Source organism: Rhinolophus sinicus, linkage group LG03 (genome assembly GCF_036562045.2).
Source record: "Rhinolophus sinicus isolate RSC01 linkage group LG03, ASM3656204v1, whole genome shotgun sequence".
In the NCBI taxonomy this organism is placed as follows: Eukaryota; Metazoa; Chordata; class Mammalia; order Chiroptera; family Rhinolophidae; genus Rhinolophus; species Rhinolophus sinicus.
In genome coordinates, this window is record NC_133753.1 from 52,559,406 (window position 1) to 52,584,844 (window position 25,439).

Here is a 25,439-nt window from a genome sequence, read left to right on the forward strand (position 1 = left end):
GGGGATTACTGTGCCAACTCAGCCTGTCTCTAAGCAGAAACTTACTGTGCCTGTAAAGACACTGGTTTGCTGTTAGGTCCTGTGCTCTGGATGTTTTAAAACATCATTGCAAATACCCTTATAATTTTATCCTGCATTTGTATCTGTCATTGATACCCGATGATTTGTACCTCAAAACCCCATTTTGCAGTGGTTTGTGTTGACAGAACTGTTTTGAAAGTGAGGAAAGCGCCTCGGAGAGTTTTTTAATGAGGTCATGGCTGGGAAGTGATAGAACCATTTGTAGGACCTTGGGTCTTCTGACTCCTCATTCATTGTTCAGTTAACTATATTTGTTTTATTTTTTGAGAGAGTGCTGTGAGAAGAGGCAAAATTGAAGAAATATTATTCAATTGCCCCTCCTTGTACATTGTTATTTTTAAGTATTCATTTCTTAACCTCTCAACCTTTTGTTACTTTTCCTGTTATTCTCCCCCTGCCCCGCCCCAAAACATCCAAGAGTTGAAGAATGGCGCGTTAGAACACTTATACCTACTCTCTAGTGTTAATATTTGTTACCATTTTGTCACATTTGCTGTATCTACCTATTTCACATCATTTTTGGTGACCATTCTCAAAGCCCGTTGCAGATATAACAATTTACACCAAAGTACTATATGTCAGTATGTATAGCATAAGATTAAGGCCAATTTTCTACATAACCACAATACCATAAACAATAATTCCTACAATCTAATATATGTATGTAGTAGTCACATTTTCTCCGTGGTCCCCAAATGTCCTTTTTAATCATTTATTTTAGAACCAGTATCCAATCATGCATTACATATGTGTGTGTTAGTTTCTTTTAATTTAGTGTAGTTCCTTCGTGTGCACACGCGCACGCATGCGCATATGAAAGAGAGATGTATATATAGAGATATGACGTTGACTTTTTGAAGAGACCATGCCAGTGGTCGGGTAGAATAACCCACATTTTGTATTTTATCAACAGTTTCCTCCTCTTGGGGTTTAAATTGTACCCTCGATCTCCTGTATTCCTTGAATAGAGCAGGCTTAATGTTTTTGGCAAGAATACTTCATAAATCATACAGTGTACTTCACATTATACAACATCAGAAGATAAATAAAGTAGGGTTATCCTATTAGTAATCTGAAATTTGATCTCTTGGATAAGGTGGTGACAGACTCTTCATTGTAAGGATTTCCTTTTGCAGTAAGCAAGTACAGATGGTGCCCAAACTACAATGGCTCCACTTACGATTTTTCAACTTCACCATGGTGTGAAAGCAGTACACATTCAGTAGAAACTGTACTTTGAATTTTGAATTTAATCTTTTCCTGGACTAGTAATATGCGATAGTTTCTTGTGATGCTGGACAGCGGCAGCTGGATGATTTTTGCCCAACTGTAGTAGTATGTTACTGACCCTCCTGGGTCAGGGACCCAAACCAAGGTCCTTCTGCCCAGTACTGTTCACTCCAATAGAATGATACTGAGTTCGGTAAAGCAGAGCAGAAGCTTTCTTCTTTGATCAAGGACTGGAGAAAGGTGAGCTCCTGCTAGAATGTGCCTTCTACCAAATGGGAAAGGAGCCTTTAATAGTATTTAATAGGCCAAAGAGTGGAGTGATTAAATTCTTTTGTCATGCTTAGTTACTCTTCTATTGCACTTGGTCCTTTTGCGCACAGTCTTTTTGGACAGGATGCCCCATCGCCATCTTGGCCTTTGCACTCAGCACCTTGGTCTTTGTGCTCGCCTCTAAATTTTGCCATCAGGAATCCAGTTCCTTGTAAGCAAGCATAGCTTGTGACATAGTTTAGGTACTGAGAAACGTCTTTTGAATGATGGCCGGGTGACATAAGTGTTCTGAGGACGTTCAAGGTAGACTAGGCTAAGCTGTTTGGTAGGTAGGGGTACTAAATGCATTTTCGACTTAGAATATTTTCAATGTTCAATGGGTTTATTGGGACTTAACTCCACTGTTAAGTTGAGGAGCATCTGTGATCGGGTGATATTTTGGCATTAGGATTTGGTGTGAATTTATCTGTTGTATCTGACAAAATTGGGAGCAATCCTCTAGAAATGGGTGTTTCGGTGTGAAGGAGAGGAACAATTTTGGAGGATAGGACTAACTTATCTATAGAGAACTTGGAATTGCTGTTAGCATCAGAGCCTAGAGTGGCTAGGGGAGAGGAGGCTGAAAATAGATGTCAGAAAGACTGCCTCCTTTAAAAGTTTATTTAGGGTCCTTATAGCAGAACTGAGCTGGGGTAAATAGAAAAGTTCTGAGGCAGTTTGATGTTGGAGGACTACAAATCTCAACATACCCACTTCAATCCATTCTTTCAAGTTAAACTATCTAGTCCAGTCCCGTGTCTCTGGTCCAGTGTTTTACTACTCATTATTGGCTTTTTTAGTAGGGGAGACAAGGGCAAAGGAAAGGAATAAATAATTTTGTATCCTCCACTCCCACATTTATTGTCTTTATTCAGGAGAACGTTTAGAACCATACCAAGATTTTTGTTTGTTTCTATACGAATTGGGCAGGGGATATACCGTGTTTCCCCGAAAATAAGACCTAGCTGGGCAATCAACTCTAATGCGTCTTTTGGAGCAAAAATTAATATAAGACCCTGTCTTATTTTACTATAATATAAGACTGGGTCTAATATAATATAATATAATATAATATAATATAATATAATATAATATAATATAATATAATATAATTTAATGACTGGGTCTTATATTAACTTTTGCTCCAAAAGACATATTAGAACTGATTGTCTGGCTAGGCCTCATTTTCGGGGAAATGGTATTTAAATGGAATAGAAACTTTTAATTAGAGATTATTGATGACATTTTATTTCAGAAGTTACTTTTGAAGAAATGAAAAGTACTTATGACATAGTCACTCATTAAATATACAATCCTGAATATTTTATCGTTTCCTGCTTCAGAGGACTTAAAAAGATGTGATTTTTTTCAGTCAGGTTGTTTTAAAGATATAAATAATGACTTGATTTACTCAGTGACTATCAAAAATGTGTGTTTGGAATTTTATTCATTTCTGCAAAACAATTTTAAGAATACTTTTAACTCTCAGTATACTAGGCAAAATAAGTATCACTATTTACTATCTAGATAAAAGTGAACTATTTTGTTTTAAATTATTTTATATAATTTATATCATTATATAATTTAATTTATATAATTTACAGAAGAATAAAAGGATAGTATAAGACAACTTATTAGGGTTTTTAATAAGAATTTAAACATAGCAAATCTCTTTGTACATACTTAGAAAAATGAAAAAAAAAATCTTATGCATCTAATTATATACCACTCCAAAAACTGACTATGCATCACATTTGAATGCTCTTAGCAAACATTCTTATTACAGTAGTAGCACTTTTTTTTTTTTTTTTTTTTTTAGTTTTTGTATCTACACAAGAACATCTTTATTCTTCCCATTTTGAGACCTGTGCAAAAGAACATTCTGGTTAGAGGGGAAGACAAAATTCTTGTTCCTCTCAATTCTTTTCCTAGTTGCAAGAGGAATGTTTTATTTATTTATTTAGTTAGTTAGTTAGTTAGTTTCAGGTGTACAAAACAATGCAGTAGTTAGACATTTCACCCCTCACAAAGTGATAATCCCCCTCCCCCAATCTTTTCCCCCTCTGACATCGTATATATATCTATTACAAGCAAGAGGAGTATTCTTTTTGGTAACTTATGTTTTTGTAATTGGAGCTTTCCACACTATAATGAAAGCATTCTCTGTGCTAATATCAATCATAGGCCATGATCTTCAAGTCATTCTTCTGCAAGTATAGGTTCTGACCCTCTTACTTGAGTGTTTCTACCTCTCCTTTAGTCCTTTTATATGCAGGGGTTTTTGAATACATTGATGCTTGAGAATGCATTGAGAAGAGTAGCTAGTTTTTCATAGGACAGTGAGAACTCTCAAATATGTTTGAAATAGAGATTACGTGCAATTGACTTTTCTTTCATTTGTGAAATTTCATAGTTCAATCCTGTTATACCTGATATTACCAACAAAAGAAAATTTCTTGCTGAATAATACTAAGCCAATTCTAACCTTATAAAAAATTTGTTACAAATTGTGTTTCTGACAGAATTTTAAAATTCTTTTGTCACTTCTTGTAATTCTTGTAATACTCTTGGTTCAGCTCTCATCCTTTTCTGAATCTCTGTAGATCTGCATCTTCCAATTTTATAATGTTTCATTGTCACATGTTTCCCAGATTTTTAGTCTGTGTTTTCCAGGTTTTGAAGGTATATGTACCTGAAATGGGCAACATCGTCTGAATGAGACTACTTATCAACTGTCATGTATGAACCTGGAACATATTATATTCATCTTGTAAATACTGATTTGAGAGTTCAAATACTTCCCTGATAAGTTCTAGCTTATCATTTCCTTTGGGTCTTCTTTTTGCATGTACATTTTCAACACAATACTTGAATATTTTAAAACCTTTGATGGTTCATAATTTTGTTGAAGAGAGGGTGGCCATCTTTGCTTCGTAATTGCAAGATATGTTGAGTTTTAGATTTGTAGACCCCAGTTAAAATAATCAAGCCAATGAATTTAAAAATTTTTCAATATCATGTGTTTTCTTATAGTTCTCATTGTATACACCTTCATTCAATACTTGTCCACTCATGAACTGTATCAAGTTGAATTTTAGCACACAAACATGAAGGATGAATGAATATTGTCACATGTCCTTTTAGCAAAAGAATGAATATTGTCACATGTCCTTTTAGCAAAAGAGCACGGTTTCCATTCTTGTAAAAATGTTGCGTGATGAAGTCCTTTCTGCTAAATGAAAATATCATATTTCCTTTCAGTTTTTAGAAATGTATTGTTCACTTATTCATGAGTTTGAGAACGTTTATCTTGGATCTCTCATCTGAAGACAGTCTGATATTTCTCAGATTTCTCTGTCATCATTAGAGTCTGAAGTGCTTGCTCTCTATCTTTGCCTTCGTCTTCAGGTTCATCTAATAATTGTGAAATGTCTCTTCTGTCCATTTTCTTCTGTTCCATTATGGGTAGAAAATAAGTTCTGAGTTCTTAACTGTATTCAGTGAAAACTAAAAGCAGATGAAGAGGATCAGGATAGGCCACCCCAAAATGTGCCACTTTGACACAATGATTATTTTAAGCAGAAGGCAATTGAAAATCAACAGATGCCGGAAGAGATTTCTGCCTTCCGTTATCTGCCTAAAGTAGGGCAGATTTCCCTTTGTGAAGGTGTCCCTTCCTTCCCCCAACTAGGAAGGAAAGAATGACTCATCACTTGAGATGAAGAGTTGACGTTGAGATGAGTTTGCATAAACAGACCTAACTAAAATAACCCTTATCTTTTCATTAGTTCCCTCATATATTTCTTAGTAACTTCCCTATGATTTATTGTCTTTCACAGCCCAAATCCCCTTTCCTTTGTTAAAATGGTATATGAGCCCAAGTCTGAATCTTTGAATTTTACTTCTTTTCTGTGAACTCGTGTATGTAAATATTAATAAAAATTGTGTGCTTTTTCTCCTATTAATCTGTCTTTTATTAAAGTCACAAGCCCCCGGCTACTGTAACCTAGAAGGGTAGAAGTAAAGTTTTTCCTTCCCAACACAGACTACAAAGATGATGTCTTCAGTCTTCTATACTTTTGTGAAAGATGATGCAATATTTTGTGCAAATGCAATAAAAGAAAGTGAAAAAAAGATAAAAAAAATGAAAGATAATGCTTTAGTGATGATTTATTTCATTCTTGAATTATCCTTCTTGGCAACTAAATCATTCTTCTGTTTTCTTACTACTATAGTTTTTTTTTTTTTTTTTTTTTTAGCGTGTTTGGGAATAATTGATGAACAGATAAAATAACATCTAGGATGTTATTTAGCAAAGTATTTCAAGATGTAGGAAAAATGAAATTACTAAGATCTCGTATCTTAGATTTATAAAAGGATTCTGTAGACTCATAGTCACTGTAAGAGAATGAGTTTTATTCTATTTAAAACAAATAATTTTCCCTTTGTTGTTTGAAGATCTCTGGGAAACAATAAAAGTCATAAAATGTCCATCTTTATAACTGCTCAAGAAAGAAAATAAAAAACTAAAGTTGTTCCTGTGGACAGTTAGATACAGAGTTCCACCCCTCCCCAACACACATATTGAACCTGTCTTCCTTTCCCACCATGATAGGTTTGCAGCCTTGTGCACTACATGGCTAATGAATGCAGGTAGTATTTACAAAGTTATTCCTTGAAGTTTCCATTCCAAAATATTTTTGTTGTTACCATTTGTTTCTTCCCTTCCTTTCAAACTTTACCTTCAGAGATCCTACATAGTACAAAAAAATGATTAACTGGAACCCTGTAAGATCAGGTTATAATATTTAGGCTTCTTGGTGCACTGGATTAAACCAAAAATATTTTTTATTTCAATTATTTTCATTGCAAACATCTGTTCTGCTTTTCTGGTTTAGTGTACCATGATAAACAATATGTGATTTTTGGAATGATGTATGTTTTGCTTTGTGTTTTTAACCATGATGCCTTACATATAATTCCTGCTTAAGAAATGCTTTTTCTTAGTGTTGTGCTCATCACTTGAATATTCCTTAACAGTAAAATTATTACTTTACTCTTTGGGTTGGTATACCCAACACTTTTGAGTCACCCCTATATCCAGTATAGTAATTTATCCCTCTTTTTTAAACAAAGGCTTTAACTTAGTTTATTTAGTGTAGCAGTTCTGTAAGTGTGGCCCGAGAACTTGAGACGCTTTCAAGGATTCTGCAAGGTTCTCCCTTTACCACCTCTCTACCTGTCTTGTGAGGTTGAATTTTCCTCACTTCAGCAGAACAATATAGTGCAACAAGTTGAGTGCAGAAGCAGATCAGAGAATCTAGATGACTTTATTAAGACAGATATTGAGATTTGTAAAAATGTAAAACAGAGCTCCTCATTATTTTGGAATAATGACTTTTCATAAAAATATTTATGTTAATATGCAATGCGTTTATTATAATCACTTTAAAGTGAATTAATATATATTTCTTAACTTTCTCAGAGTAGTTTGTGGACTCAAGGGCAAAGATTCCATCCTTTGAAGTTAATCAACCACACTTTTTTTTTTTTTTTTTTGGCCAGGTTTAGGAATTCTTCAACATGACAACTGCATGAATGCCTTTCAGTTGAGGGCTATTCACCAATACAAAGATCATTAGTCTATGAAATACTTTGATCCTTGTTTCTAGGCTCTACCCCTGTATATTCCTTATTTTTGTTACCTTTGGCAAGTTTGAGAAGCAAAACCTTGAGAGGGTTGAGAAGCTTTGAGAGAGTTCTGGGGGTTTTAGGCATATCCTAATCCCTGTCTCCTGCTTTGTTTACTCCATTCACTCATTCACTCAGTTTGCTTTTCCTATTCAAGGTGTAAGATTATCTGATTTTCAACCACACAGGATTGCTGACTGCTGATAGAAAAGGCCCTCATAAACAGAATGCAACAGGGAAATAGCTTTATTAAGTTCTATGGGAAAAAAGTAATAGATCTCCCAAGCGTATTGAATAGAAAAATGTAAATAGAAAATTGGCATTACTTTTTGACACATTGTTAATAGTTGTGTTCATTTGAGAAGTTGTAACACAAGTGATGTCTTTCTAATCTTTTACTGTGGTATTTTAGAGATTACAAAATGTATTCACAGTTATTGCATTTCATCTTCAAAACAAATATTTATTTGAGATGGGTGATACTATCATTATCCATCCTTTATAGATTAGAAAATTGAGTCTTAGAAAAAATTCACTGTATTTTTGTAATACTGGGTGCCAGATGCTGTATATTTGTTTTGTAAGATGTGATTCTTTGGTCTTCCCTCACTTCAACCTCAGCCTTTCTATGTTGGAATTACGCATTTTTCTCTCCTTGTGTTAGATAGCACAGGACTAGACTTGCAGCCTGGCAGCACCATCCACTGGTAGAAGCACGAGCTCCTCGAGCATTTTACCAACAACTCTGTACCTCACTGCATTTTGGAAACTTCTAGCACTAAGATAGACAACCCAGCTCTGCATGGATTGGTGTGGAGTTACTGAAGAGTTTAGAATTAATAAGATGCAATGAAAGCATTATTTTAGGAAATTGTTAATTTGATGGTTCTGTGTTTAATGGACAGAAGCAGATCTGGATGCTGAAACACCAAGTATAAAGTGAATCTTATAAAGGAAATCTGTTACTATAGGTGTGAGGTAAGAGCCTTAACAAGTACGTAGTGAATGGAAAGGCAAGGATACTTGTGGGAAATAGTTTGAAGGAAGACTGTAAGAGTGGGGAATTGATTAGATATGATGAGTAAAAGAGGGAGACTGAAAAAAAACTCCAAGGACTAAAGATGAGAAGAATGACAGTTTCATTTGTAGAAAAAGAGATGTTCAAAGATAGAATTAATTTTCATAAACGGAGGCAAGATTAACATAAAGTTCACCATTTTAAAAGTGTACAATTCAGTGGCATTTAGTACATTCACAGTGTTGGGCGACCATCAACATTTATCTAATCCCAGAATATTTTCAGCTTCTCAAAAGGAAACACGACTCATTAAGCAGTCTCTCCTCATTCGCCCCTCCCCCTAACCCCTGGCAACCACTGATCTGCTTTCTGTCTGGATTTGTCTATTGCGGACATTTCATATAAATGGAATCATACAATATGTGGCTGACTTCTTTCACTTAGCATAATGTTTTCATGTTGTAGCATGTATCAGTATTTCATTTTTTTAAAAATTGCTGGATAATATTCCATTGTATGGATATACCACATTTTGTTTCTCCATTCAGCAGTTGATGAACATTTGGCTTGTTTCTACCTTATTAATAATACTGTAGAACTAATTTTTGAGGAGAAGTTATGTTCACTTCTGGAAATATGAATTTGAGATGGGGTTAAGTATACATATACCAGTTTTCAGCAGTTAAGAGATTGGGGCATAGTTGAGAAGTCAGTGTTGGAGTTTAATACAGGTGTGATCAAACAATGTGGTGAATGTTTGAATAAAAAAAATTTATTACAGCAAAAGATACATTGCCACTATAATCCCCCTTAAAATATTCCCCTTCCCTTCGAACACACTTATCCCATTGTTCTTGCCATTTTCTGAAGCAATTCTGGAAGTCCTCTTTCATGAAGTCCCATTTAATTGTGCTGTCATGGCTGCCTCGATGACCTGAATCATTTTGACTTTGGGGAAGAGCCAGAAGTCACACGGTGCCAGATCTGGTGAATAAGGTGAATGAGGACACACCATAATGTTTTTATTTGACAGAAATTGCTGTATACCAGAAGCGATGTGTGACATGGAGTGTTGTCATGATGGAGGATGATTTATGGCACACTTTAAAACACACCTTTTCTCAACCGTAGCTCACACCTGACTGACTGCTCCAAACGAGTTGAAACTTGCCGTACACTGTTACTAAGGTTCAACGCGCTGCTTCCAGTATTGAAGATCCCTGCCTTTCCATTGGATTTTACTCGGCAGCAGCCTTCACTGTATTTCTTGATCATAACAGAAAGGCTGTCACACATCACTTGGTATGGCAATTTCTGTCAAACAAAAACGTTATGGTGTGTCCTCATCTTTCTTATTCACCAGATCTGGCACCGTGCAACTTATAGCTCTTTCCCAAAGTCAAAATGACCATGAAAGGAAAACATTTTGAATTGATTCAGGACGTTGAGGCAGCCACGACAGTGCAACTGAACACACTCATGAAAGAGGACTTCCAGAACTGCTTCAGAAAGTGGCAAGAACAATGAGATAAGTGTGTTCGAAGTGATGAGGAGTATTTTGAGAGGGATTAATGGCAATGTGTCTTTTACTATAATACATTTTTTAAAATTTAAACATTCACTGTATTCTTTGATCACTCCTCGTATATGATGATTTTATAGGCTGAAACAGAACTGATAGCTAAGACTATGAAATTTATTAGATCTGTCTTTTAGGGAACAATTTGTGTAGAGCTGAGGTCTAAACTTTATGGAAAACCTGATTTTACATTTTTAAGTAGGAAGAGGAAAGGTGAAATCTGTAGAAATTTAAAAATGAAGCGGTGGGTAGAAAACCAGTCTATTGGCGTACAAGAAATTACTGAGGAGGATATTTCAAGAAATTGGGTTAAAATAGATATAAGATAAGGAAAATGAAAATGAAGAAAGGGTAATTTGATTTGGCTATTGGGAGGGTTATTGGGACCTTCAGCACAATACCGTAGGAAATGTAGTTGCTGTCCTGTTGCTCTCTGCTCAGTTTTGACTGATAGCGGTAACTAGAGCAAATGGTTTGCAGCCTGGACCAAAATCAACGGGGTTTTACTTGGATGATGTGGAGGTGGTGCCAAGAGAGATTCCCCAGGCCCTGTTGTGAAGAAGGGTTCTTTTTACATAGATGCTTTTTAATGACTCTGTGCTGATTTAGATTGATTTGTGGATTTAAGTCTGCTGAAGCACAGACTTTCTTTTTAATGGAGATTATTCTGCTACACTTTATTCCATAAGTGTACAAGAAAACTACAGTGACAACTGACAAACTATTACATCTTTCATAATACAGACATTATAATTAGTAACAAATATACAGCATGTATTATTTATTGTTCTGTTCTCCTTACTCTGTGTCATTTTGAAGTATGATTGATGCAGAAGAGTTTAAACAATTATTTGGGTTCTCATGCATTAAACAAACCCACCAGTAGTTTATAGAAAGAAAGGCAGCACAAGAAGTATCTCTATGCACAGGCTTTCTACTTATGAATGTTACCTTTGAAATTTTTCTGTTAACAAAAATGTTAAAATTCTAAAAAATTAGATTATGATGATTTGATATTTGAGATGTTGGCCATGAATCAGTGAAGTAGTAGATCTTGATATCATTGGGAGTTCTGAGTTAAACCATTAAACAGATTTATTAAAATGCAGTTTCATTGTTTATTTAAAATTATCACCTAATACTTCATCAGGCATTTACTTGCTTTGAATAAACTGAAGAATTTCTTCCTCAGTGTTGAGCTTCAACCTAACTGCTTCGTTCATTACATTGTACTTTAAGTTTCTAGGAAATATTTTGGTATAGTATGTTGATCAAAATATTTTATTGATAATTTCAAAGTGAAGTTTCATAACTCAGCATTCTCAATTAGGATAATTTTTTTTTTTTTTAACTGAAGTAATAAATCCCCCTTCTTTCAGTCTAGGCAAAAATTTGCATACGTATGCTAGATGGGTATGTTTACAATATTAGGCTTGGAAGTATATCCTTGGGGGTCTTGAAAGTGATCATTTTCAATTACATAATGCTTGAATTATTTTGTATTTTTCTTTAGTGATCTATCACATCTTGAGTTCTTAACTACTGATATTTTAACTGCTAATTGTTTTGTTCCTAATATTGAGATGAAATTTGCCTCCCTGTAATTTTGGTCTTATTACTGGTGGAGGCAAATAGTGTGTGGTTAAAATCTCTGGTACTTGAAGTGTCTAGGTTTGAATCCTTGCTCTACCAGTTAGTTCTGTTACTTTGGGCAAGGTACTTATCCTGTATCATTAAATTTCCACAACCATAAAGTGGGCATAATAATAGTGTCAACCTCATAGTGTCTTTTGAGGATTAGATGAAATAATATATACATTTAATTAATGTTATCTAATGGTAACAATAATTGTCATTATAAATAACTTTTATAACAGGGTAGTATATAATGACACAAGTAGTTGTGTTGAAGCACAACACTAGGAATTCTCTAGTTTATTCAAGTGAAATATTACTAGTATCATTTTTATCACTTGATCCACAAAGAACATGTCACCCTTTTTCTGTCTTTCTCATGACAATATCTGTAAACAGCTTTTACTTCTACCATCTTTGCCCACAGCCTCATCTTTCCTAGGCTAAATGTCTTTAGTCCTTTGACCTAGACATAGCTCTAATTCTCATTCTTTGTAGTGGACATGTGTTGTTTTTGCTACCTAACATCTATTCACCTTTACATTGGGAACATGGTTTGATTTTTTCTTTGGGGATCTATTCCCCTCCTCTAGTCTTTGTCTTGTGTTTTTTATTGTGTGTGTGTGGGGAGGTTTGGTCTCTACCTGTGGTACCAGAGATAGCCTGTGATCTAGGACTAAACCTATCACAATCTCTTAGCAGTAGTGGTTGGTTTAGGGAAGGTCATATGACTTTAGTCAAGCCAATCAACTTCAGTCAGAGCTGGTTCTCTTATTATCGCCCCTAACTTGAAACTTGGAAGGTGTAAAGTTGGAGCTGCTACAGTCATTCACTATGGGAGAACTTTCTGAGGATAGAAATCAACATAGAAGAAGTGAAGCCCCGGAATGGAGAGGGAAAAACCAGGTTTACATATTATTTAAATTGTGCCTATAGCTAGTTCTGTAAATGAGCCAAGAAATTCTTTCGCATAAGCCAGTTAGAGTTGAGTTTTCTGTTATAGTTGAAACATTCAGTCAATACACAGAATCACAAGTAGGGATTGATTAGAATAGAATAGAACAAAACCACCATCTTTTGATTTTAGATTCAAATTCTGTTATTTTGAAACTATCACAGATCTGATCATACCAGTTCCTGCTAAAAATCCCCTCAGTGGCTTTCCATTATTAGGAATAGGGCAAAATTCCTAAATGTAGTCTCCAAAGTGCTACGTTGTTTGACTCCTATCTTACCTCCTGCCATATACCCCCGTGCTTCTCTTTTCCAACTACACTGATTTCTTTTCAGTTTCTCACGTTTGCTGTGCCATAGATCTTTTGCATGTGCTGTTTCTTCTGTATGGAATGCTTCTTCCATACTTCTGGAATGCTTCGAGGAAAATTTTCTCATTTTCCTTGTCAACGTTAACTCATTATTCAAATAATGACTTAATCATTACTTTCTTAAGGAAACCAATTTTGATTATGTTAACTAGACCTAATTTCCTTACTCTGAGTTTTTACATTCCATGACCATAGCCTTCATAGCACTTACCATTATCAATTTGCATCTTTGCATGGGTATTTGTCCCTGTCTCTGCCCTGTAAATTTCATGAGTACAAGACCTGTGTCTTAATTTTTGATCATCGTATTTCTGCCTCGCACAATGTGTGGCATATAGTATTAGGCTGGTGCAAAAGTCATTGCGGTTTAAAAGGTTAAAAATAATTGCAAAAACCACAGTTACTTTTGCACCAACCTCATACATGTTTAATAAGTACACATTTTAAATGAATGACTTTTTGACTCAAATGATCTCTGGTAACCAAAACTGATAAGTAGTAAATCTTCAATTTACGTTTTTGTAAATTTTGTTTTTTAAGCACATACAAAATTGTAGATTTTACCGTTCATTCTAGCTTGTTGAGATCTTCTGAAAGCCTTGTTTGTTGTTTAACATGCATCATGCTATCTATGTATCTGTAAATTTAATTTGCACACAGTATGGTCTTTGTCTAAATCATTGCTATGAATATTGCGCTTTGTTAAGACATATAAGGCATTCAGATGCCCTTTTTATTCCTGAACCATCTCCCTAATTCTATCTTTAATCACTATTATTATCCATTGCATCACACACCAAATTTGATGACCAGAATTGGGGGTAGGGCAGGGGAAGGAATAAGGATTCATACTTTTTACTGCATACACTTTTGTATGTTTGAATCATTTTCGTTAAACATTTTTACTGGAAAAAAACAAAACAAACCACTGACAAAAACATCTTTCCTTTAAGGATTGATGTGTGTTTCTTCAGTGTGGGACACTTCCAAATCCCCCAGCTAGATATGATTATTTTTTTCATTCCCCTAACCTGGAGATCCTTAGCGTTTTTGGTTCATAGACCTTTACAAGAATTTGATGCTCCCAAAGAATGTACAAAATTGTGCACATTTCTTATTTCTGTGGTTCCCCAACACCTTATCAAAACACCTCTGCTGTAGCACTTTTATTTTTTAATATTACAGTTACCATGCCCTGTTTTGTATGATAATTATGTATTTATCATAATCCCCCTACTAGATAGTTTTTTGAGGTAGGGACTATGCAGTGTTGAGGATTGTGCCTTATGTTAGTTAGAAAATGATTGTGTATTCTTTTTAAAGTCTTAATTGTTTATATTATGAAGCATTTTTATTGTCTTTAAGAAATCTGATTGAGCTCACTTGGAGAATTGTTTTGTCTTGTAGTAGAGGAAAAAAACCCCTTTTCCTTTATCCTCTTAGGTTAAGTGCTTGGGACCTGCAAAGTAAACTAACAAAAGGTTAATAGGAGAAAAGGTACACCAATTTTATTTGATGTTAATATTTTAATTCTGATGTTCATGGAGGTCATCATAGGAAAAAAAATGAAGACACAAAGAGGTTTAGACGCAGGGGCTTATGTGTACTACTTTAACAAATGACAATACATTTGTGGAGAAGTAGCAGGACAAAGGAAAAGGGGTTTGGGCTCCTAGTGGTAAATTGAGGAAGGTAAATATATAAGGGAAACTAATGGAAGATAAGGGTTATTTTAGTAAGGTTTGTTTGTGCAGCTACGTCTCGGTGCCGACTTTCTGTCTCCAGTGATAATGGCAGTTTTTCCTTGTGGTATAGGAGAGGGGAAAGGGAAAACCTTTATAACAGGAAATTTTTGTCCTGCCTTTAGACAGATAGGGGGAGGGCAGAGAGAGCTCTCTGTGTTTTCTGTTTAATTGCCTTCAGCTCAAAAACAATTCTTATGCCAAATGGACATATTTAGGGTGGCATGTTCTAATCCCCCTTCAGGTTTTAAGGAATTCATCTGGATTTCTCCTAATTTAGAGAATTAAAGTAGTAATTCCTTGATTATCTACCTTCAGAGAATAAGTTAGGAGATTGACAGGAGAATCTGGCCTAATTCCTCTTTGAGCCTTATTCTTGGAAATAGTTAGGGCAACCTCTGTTAGGACCTGTATTTTTCCTATCCTAGCTCTGATCTCATTTGTAGGCCACTTTTTTCAAGACTGAGTCCCAACCCTTTTCTTTTCTGTTTGCCTGTTAAGATTCCTTAATGTATGAATTTTTTTTTTTAAATGACATTTGAAGTTTTTGGTTTATTTAAAAAATAAAACTATGTATATCTATATTCCTTTTTTAGGTCTCTTTCTACTTTTCTTGGAGTGACCGTTTTCAGAAGGCAGATTCTACTTGAAAAAACTAGCTTCTTTCAGAAATTGAGTGAGATTTGATGAGCTATCTTCTAAAGTTTCTGTGATCCTTTAGTATTTTGTCTAGTATTTTAGCTACCAATGATCTGATGTTTCTAATTACATTTTGTGTGGTTGTAATGTGCCCTTTTTAAGAATATGTCATGGTTTTTAACAGTAACAACTAGATTTATTCTAAAAAATATAGATACTTAGCTTTCTAACAATAGAGCATTTTTAAAAATAAAAATTTTAGTAAGTTAATTTATTTATAAAATTTCATATTTAAAGACCTGAATTTTATCAAATTTTAGTTGTGGGTGTCTCTCACAACTATATATGTGTTTATTGTTTACGATTTCAAGTTTCTATTTATGCACTTTATCTTATAATGCCAAAGTAGACATCATCGTTCTTTGCTTTTTGAGTCCTGTTACAATTAGTTTCCATAATGGACTATATAGGTGATAGATATTAAGGTGATATAAAACAGGAGTTTTTAAAATGACTCTTCTTTCTCAAAAGATTGTGTTTTTAAGATAATGAACGTTAAATGAAAATTAATTTTCTAGTATCTTCTTGAGATAGTTAGAAATTCTTGAGACCACAGACCCAGGGTTGGAAATATTAGATTGCTATCCATAGTTGAGAACTCACTTTGACTCCTTAAAGCTCTATTCATTGTTAGAATTCTAGAATTCTAAAATTATAGACCTCCATTTCAAAATACCACTAGTGACAAGGACTAAAGAATTATTTATAAAATGAAGCAGAACATAAACCAAACCTTCAATAGTAATGGAATGATATGAATGCCTAATTTCTTGGGAAATTTGTGAGAGAAAAAAAAGTAACAGGTCAGACTTTTCTGAACAATATTTCAGTGACCCTGTGTCATCCAAATCATTTCACTGAAAAAACTTTTCTAAGTATATAAGCAAAATTATTAAAGGTTTAATGTTTCTTGCCGCTAGCATGTTAATCTTAGACTAAATGTATGAGTTAGTTGAACTTTATTTTCATATGCTGTACTTATATTGAATATCAAGTTTCACTAATGAAATGATTGTATTAATTTCTTGTTTTTGTATTTTCCCTTTTATGTTAAGTTAATCATATCTCATTTTCGTGTTGCCAACTTCTTGGTTAGGAGTGCAACCCCCGATTAAAACATTATTTTTATGTTGAAGAACAAAAACAAAGGTTAATTTCATAATGTGGTTTCTTGGATTATTTCATTGATTAACTCGAACTTTTGGGGTATGGGGCAATAGAGAACTTAATCGTTCACGATATTCTTCACATTCACTTTTGTATGCTACTTACCTACTCATTTTAAAAAAGGACTTTTTTATAGAAATTAAAATACAGGAATGAAAGTTTTTTTGTTTTTTTTTGTTTTTTTAATGAAAATGGTATAGGACATTTTATCCAAATGTTAATTTCTGTATATTGGTAGTTTTGAATTCGATACATGTTTTATTCTGTAAGATGAGTAGTACATGAGTGTAATTTAACTTGATAAATTACATGATGGTTTAAAAATTTTTATGTTATGTGTGTTTTATCTCGTTTATAAATGCTTTTTTAAAAAGATGAAAATATTGCAGGATAGATTTGACAGCCACATTCCAGGACACATGCAAAGCTAAAATTTCATCATGAGAAATATGACTATAATGAAGATCTTAATATAACAAAATGATTTCTAAATGCTCAGCTGATAGCTTGTAAATTCCATTATAATAACAAAATTGTGATCTATTCTTAAGTTCTTTAAAATGGGATTTAGCCCAGAGTTAAAAACGGTTATGATTTATTGAGTGATTTCTGTGTGCCAGTTACTGAGCTATATGCTTTAAGTTTTTATCTCATTTAATCTTCATTATAAATCTATTATATAAGATACATATAATAAAGCAAGGCACACAGATTAACTAACTTGCCCAAGGTCATACAGCTAATAAGTGGTTGAGTCAGAACTTGAATCTGACATTTATTGTTCACCACATTTTACTGTTTATGGTTAATAAATGTTTAAAATATACAGTATAGAGTAAAGTATAAAGTATAGAGCTGAATTAAACCTTAGTGTGATCTTTCAGTTGAACTAAGTTTAGCCCAGAATTGTAAGGTGACTTGACGGAAAGTTGTGGCAGTGCTGGAGCTATGACTTGACTCTTCTGGCTACTAGCCTAATGCTCTTTTTTTTATGCACAGACTCTATAGTTATGGTGTATGGAATTGCTTAATTTTTTCCCTTGTAAGAAAATAAATAGGACAACATCTAGTTCCTAGCACACCTGTGCTATAGTGTGTGCTGTATACTACTGTGTTTCCCCGAAAATAAGACCTAGCCGGACCATCAGCTCTAATGCATATTTTGGAGCAAAAATTAATGTAAGACCTGGTCTTATGTTATATTATACCAGGTCTTATAGTAAAATAAGACCAGGTATGTTATGTTATATTATATTATATTATTTATATTATATTATATTTATTACATTATATCAGGTCTTATATTATAGTAAAATAAGACCGGGTCTTATGTTAATTTTTGCTCCAAAAGACGCATTAGAGCTGATGGTCCGGCTAAGTCTTATTTTCGGGGAAACGCGGTAGATCAAATGCATTAACTTCATCATTTAACACAGTGGCGTTGCATCGGATGATACCTGTCAATGGATAAAAGTAAAATTTTCGAACAATTAAAAATTCAGACCCACATTTCCATTGATTTTTTAAAAATTTTTATAGAAGAAATTGAAGATGTAGTTTAATGTTAGATATATAAAAGCTTAAACAAAAAATAATAAAATGGGAATTGTAATTATTTATGTTAGCAGTCTCCAAAAGTGAGTGAAAGTCTTTGATTAGTCAGTTACTTAGAATTAATTTTTTTTCCATAGAAACAGATACATTAAACATGGCATGAAATTTTTACCTGAGTTGGTAGCTGAAGTAAAGTGTTCTCTTTTTCTGGTTATTTTGGAGCCAACGCTGAGCTGCAAAAGCTGGAGATCTTTTGGAGCTTTGAGATCCCCACTTTGCTAGATCCCCACTTCAAATGGCAGCTGGTATAATCCTTTATAGAATTCCGTGCTTTGTCACCAAAATTCTGAAGTGGTGACTTTTGAGGGGTTTTTATGGTGATAGTTTTGGCATGTTGCAGTGGCTGAGATGCCAAATGAATCCATGAAAGTGTGTGCTTATTAACCAGAATAAAATATGGCAGTGATTCTTTATACCAGTGTTGTCTAGTAGAAATATTCTGTACTTGCATTGTCCAATACTATAGCCACAAGCCACATATAGCTTTGAACATTTGAAATGTGGCTAGTGAAACTGAATTTTAAATTTTATTTAATAATTTAAACTTAGTTACATGTGGCTAGTGGCTACTGTATTACATAGTGCAGCTTTAGGCAGAAATTAATGGTTCTAATTGCGTCTGAGGATTTCCAACTTTTTAGTGTGTTTGCAAGTGTATCAATCAGTTTGGTCCCTAAGTAGCTACTATGGTCCTAAGGCTTTTGAAGTAGATCATCTAAGTTTTCTCTGTAGTCATAGGCAGCGGATAACTTGTTCATATAGACAGGTCACTTACTAATGGAATATTTGTAAATTGGATATTTTTGAATTTTGCTAGAAGAGATATTTAGATCATTTAACAAAAATATATAATGAATCTCATAGGCTGTGTAATTGTGGCTCTTAAAAAATATTCTGTATTTTTGGTACCAGTAGGTCCTTAATGCTGAGCAAGAATTGTCATGTGTTTATCTACTTGACATATACATAACACTGAATTTGGTTTAGGAACAAGCTACAATTATTCAAATACAGTTATGAGATTTAAATAGCCAGACCTCAGAACTTGGTAAATTTAGTTAAACACAAGATTCAGTAGAGACTCTTGATAATAGTTCAAATATTTATAGCAATTATTCCCGAAGTTAAAATAATAATATTTTTCCTTTGTGAACTGTTTCAGTTCAGACCAAATACCTTGGAAATTAAAAAGCAGGAAAATTTGGTTTTGTCAGCCCGAGGATAAAGAGGAATGTGAAGGTTGAATTAGCTGTATATCTCAATATTTTAGATTTCATCCATCTAAGTTTTGAATTTTTTGCTTTGTAACTAAAAAAATTTTATAAAAATTTGTACTTTTTAAAAAATTTGTGCTGTTGTGTATGTATGGGAATCCAAAAAACAAATTCTTGTTTTAAATAAAGCAATTAAAATGTGTTTTTTAATAATGTTTATTCTAACAGCATTTGTTTTTTCAAGCCCAAAGAATTATAGACATACTAGACTGTACATTTCTAATGGCAAAGATTATGACTTACTTATCTTTGTTTTTTTCCTAGAACTTAGCATATTACCTTGCATACAGAAGGCAATGAGTAGTTATTTTTGAATGAATTAATCTATGATGAAATATATCCAACTAATTTTCTTTGCCTTTTAAGTTCATTGATAACAGAAAAATCTAAATGAAAATTTATTTAAAATTATGTTTTCTTATTGAAATAATTTCATTTATATCTGAAATATGAAGAATAGGTATCAGTAAAAGATTAAATCACTTAGTATTTGAAAATTCACTTAAACAATACATTATGAGGTAATTACTCATTTTTGCAAAAGGATGCTTTTAAACAATTATTTATAATTTAATAATTCAGACTTATTCAAGTAGTAAGTGCTTAATAGAATCACCATTTTAATAAATTTGAATGAACCAATTATGTAGCGTGAATTATATATATATGTCAAACTTATCAAACTTAAAAATTGAGCTTTTTATAGGAAAAAAGGTGAAATATTTTTACATTTAATTTAATGAAATTCACTCTAATACTAGGTATCTTTATTTCATAGGAAGGAAAACTGAGATATAACTTGCTGCATTGTCTGGAATCACATGGTGAGTTTGAAGATCAAAATTAGATCCAAGAATTTCTGAATCCCAAGTTTCATGTTCTGACATTTGGCATTACATAAAGTGACTCATAAAATTTACTGATATCATATGTCAGTACTTAGGTGACAATTTACAGAAAGTCAACTCTGCAACTTGATGGGCGACAACCCTATTCAGCCAAAAAGTAAGTGTTGCTGCCACGACTGATATTAGTATATGTGGCTTACGTAGTGATAACTTTGCTTCAGGACAAAGGGTAAGAGGTAGGCACATTTCCTTAAAGATAAAAACACTTAGAATTGTTAAAGTAATACATGCTCACATAAAAATAGTGGAAATTAAAAAGTGAGTACAGTAGAAATGAAGTACTTTCTCCCTACATCCAGTGAGAAATACTGTTATCGGTTTGGTGTACATAGTCACATGTTTCTTCTATGCATAGACAAAAAAATAATTCTAAAAAAAGAAAAAAAATCAAAGCTATTATAGGTCTTTAAAAAAATATTTTCCAACAATATATCCTGGATATACAGTAGGCCCCCCCCATCTGAGGTTTCATTTTCTGTGGTTTCAGACTACAGTCAACCGCTGACTGAAAATATTAAATAGAAAATTCCAGAAATAATTCACAAGTTTTAAATTGTGTGCCTTTTTGAGTAGCGCGAAGAAATCTTGTTTCCAGCTCCATCCTGCCCTGTACGAGAATAATCCCTTTGTCTAGCTGCATATCCATGCTGCATCACACTACCTATCTGTTGGTCACTTAATGGCCATCTCAGTTATCAGATCAACTGTTGAGGTATCACAGTGTTTGTGTTCAAGTAACCCTTCTAGTAGCCTAACACTGTGTCACAATGCCTACGTCATTCACCTCACTTCATCTCATTATGTAGGCATTGTATCATCTCACATCATCATCAGAAGAAGGGTGAGTACAGTACAATATGATATTTTTAGAGAGATACAGACCATTCACATAACTTTTATTATAGTATATCATTATAATTGTTCTATTTTATTATGAGTTATTGTTGTTAATCTCTTACTGTGCCTAATTTATAAGTTAAACTTTATCATAGGTAAATATGTATAGGAAAAAGCATAGTATATATAGGGTTTGGTACTGGCCTCAATTTCAGGCATCCACTGGAGGTCTTGGAATGTATGCCCCACGGATAAGGAGGGAGTACTATATTGACAGTGGCAGTGCCCTGTTAAAAAGGATGAGGGAGACCTTTCTTTGTCTTCTGTATTAGTTTGCTAGGGCTGCCATAAAAAAGTACCGAAGCCTGGATAGCTTAAACAGCAGAAATTTATTTTCTCACAGTTTTGGAGGCTAGAAGAACAGGGTGTTGGTAGGGTTAGTTCCTGTTGAGGGCCATGATAGAAGGACCTGTACCAGGCCTCTCTTTTTATAGGTGGCCATCTCCTTCCTATGTGTTCAGATGGTCTTACTTCCATGCATATATCTGTGTCCTGATTTCCTCCTCTTTTAAAGACACCAGTCATATTGGATTAGCGCTCACTCTAGTGGCCTCATTTTAACTTAATTACTTCTTTAAAGATCCTGTCTCTAAATATAGTCACCTTGTGAGTTACTGTGTTGAGGACTTCGACACATTAATTTTGAAGAAACACAGTTCAGCCCTTGTCATATGTCTATTAGAAATAAATGATACTTTTATTGTGAGTTTCTCTAATTCTTTTAAAAATTAGACATTGCCTGACTTTGCCTAGTTTCCTAGTCCATAGATTATTATATACTACTGTGTGTTCACAGCCTGTGTAAAGTATACAGGGAAATATTCTCTTAAGATGCTCAGTTTGGCCTTGGACATAATATTTTTAATCATTTGACTTGAAGAACTATATATAATTAATAAAACAGTATAGTTTAGAGAAGAAAGGGATCAGTTCATTAGGTTCATGAGATTTGGGAAAATGATGCCTTTTTTTTGTTAGGTGGACAAGTAAACATTTAAATAATGTTAAGTCAAGAAATAATTTGTGACATAGTTTTATAGAAGGAAAAATCTTAAAAAGTTTATAAAAGATTGGCACCTAATTTGATAAGGTATTTCCTTTGTATGCCATCCCCAAAGCATTGTTTCAGTTAGTATCTTTTAAGACCATGGTAGAACATTGCCTTAATTTTGAGTCAAAAATAGAAGTGGCATTACTTTAATATAATAAAAGTTACCTTTATAAGTGACTACATTTAAATGATAAATTAGAAATATTATTGTCTAAGCTGGAACTCTTGAGGTTTTTTTTTATTTCATTGTCTTCTATCGTTTCATTCTATATCTCGTTAAGCACCACTTGTATTCATCTCCGTTGCTATTACTTTAGGCCCTCAGTATTATTTCTTTTTCTTCTCTTCCTCCTCTTCTTTGTTCTTCTCCATCTCAGCTTAAAGCAATATATGCACATAGTTTAAAAAGTCGCACAATCTGAAAAGGCTTGAAATGGCTTACCCATAGTTCTTGAAGAGTGCTTGTATACATACGTATGTGTGCTGTCTGTTGTTGCATGTTTTAACCACTTTCTAGTAATGTTCTGTCATGACAATTTTTTGCTTTCTTACAACCACCCCTTCCTTCCTTCCACATATCTCCTGATACAATATCTCAATTTTTGGTTAAATCCATATTTGATGTTTTCATTATGATGACCATAAGAAATGGTATTCCCTGGTCAGCATAGTAATATAGTATTAATATGCTATTTACATAGAATAGCAGTGAAGGGGATGCATATCTTTACTTTTTTTTCTTTTTTTTAAATTTATCCAATAGTTAATACTTTTCATGATTTTTCATTTCCTAAGTTTTCTTAAAAGCTGTAGTGAATTCTTCTCATACCCTTCAGTAACGTCTCAGTTCGATTTTCTATACATTAACATTTGGCAGGTGGTAAGTGATCTGAAAGTTTACATTTTCTTTGATCTCCCAGAGACACTCCTCCTGAGTACAGTTCTCCTGATCTAGCGTGGACTGGTTGTTAGCTAGGCCTGTTGACTTCTATTGTCCTGGGACCTTGTGTTGAATGCCAGGTTGCCTACATCTGTGTCTTCCTCTTTCTTGATTAAGACTCATATTTTGCTGGATTCTATAGTAGCTTCCTGATAAGGATGCATTCATTGGCTGTCTTGTGTGATGTTGCTAGTCTTTACTATCACACTTGATGAAAAGTTTAGGTATAGAATTTTTAGATTGAAAAATAATTTTAGTAAGAAAGTATTATTCTGTCTTCTAGCTGCTGTTCTTACTGTTCTTGATCTTTTGTATATGACCTGTTTCTGCTATCCCACCCCAATGATCTGAGGATATTCTCTTTAACTCTTTTGTTCTGAAATTTCATAATGTTATGTCTTGATAGAATTTTTTCCTTGATCATTGTTCTGGGTACTACTGGGGCCTTCCAACACAGAGATTTATGTCTTCTGATCTAGTGAGTTTTCTGACATTATTTCTTTGATTACTTACCCCTTCTTTTTCTCTGTTCTGTTTCTATTAATGCTATTAGGTGAGTGTTATACCTTTGAAATTGATTTTCTAACAATTTCTAACAATTTATTGTGTCTTCTCTGTTGTGTGTGTGTGTGTGTGCACGCGCGCGCGCCTGTGCGCGCATCTTTTTTTTCTCTCAGTTCCACCTCTGGACATTTCAACATTTTGAAAACTGAGTTGAAAAATTCAGGCTATAATATTTTTAATCCTAAATTTTGTTTGCTGAGTATTTTTATAACATTCTTTCTTGTCATGTCTCTAAAGATGCTAATTACATTTTTCTTGTTCTCTGCATCACCTTTTTCCTTGTGATTCTTTTGTCTGTTTTATTGATTTTGGTCTGAAAGACAGGAGGTTTTCATAAAATTTCTGGTACTTATTGGTTGTCCATCCATATTTAAGAGCAAAGCACTAAAATGCTTCCTGGAGGCTCTGTATTTGGTCAGAACACCTAGAATGGTGATATTCACTGTATATTCTTTGGTCTGTATCTTTAGGCAAAAAAATGTCTAATTTGCCCTGAATGGAATAAGCCTTATTTTGTTTCCTTAGTTTAGTCTATCACCTTATCCCTGCTTTGCTCTGTGCCTGGCATTCCTGAATTTGGTTCAGATTTTCTAGTGTATCTCCCACTTATTGCTTCTTATTCTTAGTTTATCTCTCTTTTGTTAATATTCTTTTTTTCAGATAATGTTAGGTGCAATCCTTTTTGTAGGTATAATCATATTCCAGGCATATGACTGAAATTCACTTTGACTGTTCCCAAATTTTCTGTCCAGTGTAAATAACTGCTATTAACCATTACCTAGCACGCGTGTGCTCGCTCTCTCTCTCTCTCTCTATTCTCTCTGTAGTTATCTATCATCGCTATCTTAGAGACTGAGCTCTGAGTTTCTTCTCATTGTTGCTACCATGTACTAATTACAAATATCAATTCAGTAATTGCTATTAGGATTATTAAAGTAGATCTTAAATATCATACTACATATTACAAAAACGTATTTATTTTTGTTTTGACAGTAAGGTTTGCTTTCCTTTTGAAAATTAGATAATTCAAAAATGGCAGAACTCTTTATGGAATGTGAAGAAGAAGAATTGGAACCGTGGCAGAAGAAAGTAAAAGAGGTTGAGGATGATGATGATGATGAACCGATCTTTGTTGGGGAGATATCAAGTTCAAAACCAGCAATTTCAAGTAAGCATTTGCTTTTAGTGAAGCTAAGTTTTATAAGATATTATTTCTAATGGGAACAATTATGCACTGTCTTATAGATACTTATGGCCTTGTTTCTCTGTAAAGAGTTGAGGATGAAAGATTGGGTGGGAGATAAGTTAAGAATTTCATAACCAGGGTGGGGATGTGATTGGGGACCTGAGGGAGGAGGTAAGAGGTTAAAATGACAGATCTGAATAAAAAGAAATGGACTAAGATTAACTTTTGACATTGAAGGTCTTTTGATATTGGAAATCATAATTTTTAGTAGAGCCAACCTATTCGTCTGTTCATTTGTCTCTTTTTTTTATTTTTAAACTTAAACTCAGAAGTAGAGAAACAAAGGGGTTTAGAATATTTTGCTTAAAATGTTAGAATATGCTAAATAAGTTTATATTAGTCTCAGATAGGGGTTCTCACATCCAGGCAACTGCTTTATTGCAGTGTCATGCATACATAGCTACAAAATGTATAGCAGTGAATGATTGCACAATCTCTGGCCTGTATGCCAACAGGGACCTCTGACCAC

The 25,439-nt window shown here is 33.8% G+C and overlaps 1 protein-coding gene across 12 annotated transcripts in view; it reads left to right on the forward strand.

Annotated features, from left to right (window-relative positions):
• The window catches only part of ZNF280D (zinc finger protein 280D), a 104,946-nt gene that overhangs the window by 1,280 nt on the left and 78,227 nt on the right, over window positions 1–25,439 (forward strand). For 2 of the 12 annotated variants that reach the window (XM_074327699.1, XM_074327698.1), the window contains exons 2-4: window positions 20,143–20,188; window positions 20,301–20,369; window positions 24,746–24,892. In XM_074327699.1, coding sequence (XP_074183800.1) covers window positions 20,342–20,369; window positions 24,746–24,892 — 175 coding nt within the window. In that variant the 5' untranslated portion in view covers window positions 20,143–20,188; window positions 20,301–20,341. Of the gene's footprint in view, window positions 1–20,142; window positions 20,189–20,300; window positions 20,370–21,078; window positions 21,114–24,717; window positions 24,893–25,439 lie in introns of those variants that run through there. The other 10 variants (XM_074327706.1, XM_074327708.1, XM_074327704.1 and 7 more) reach the window with 8 other exon arrangements.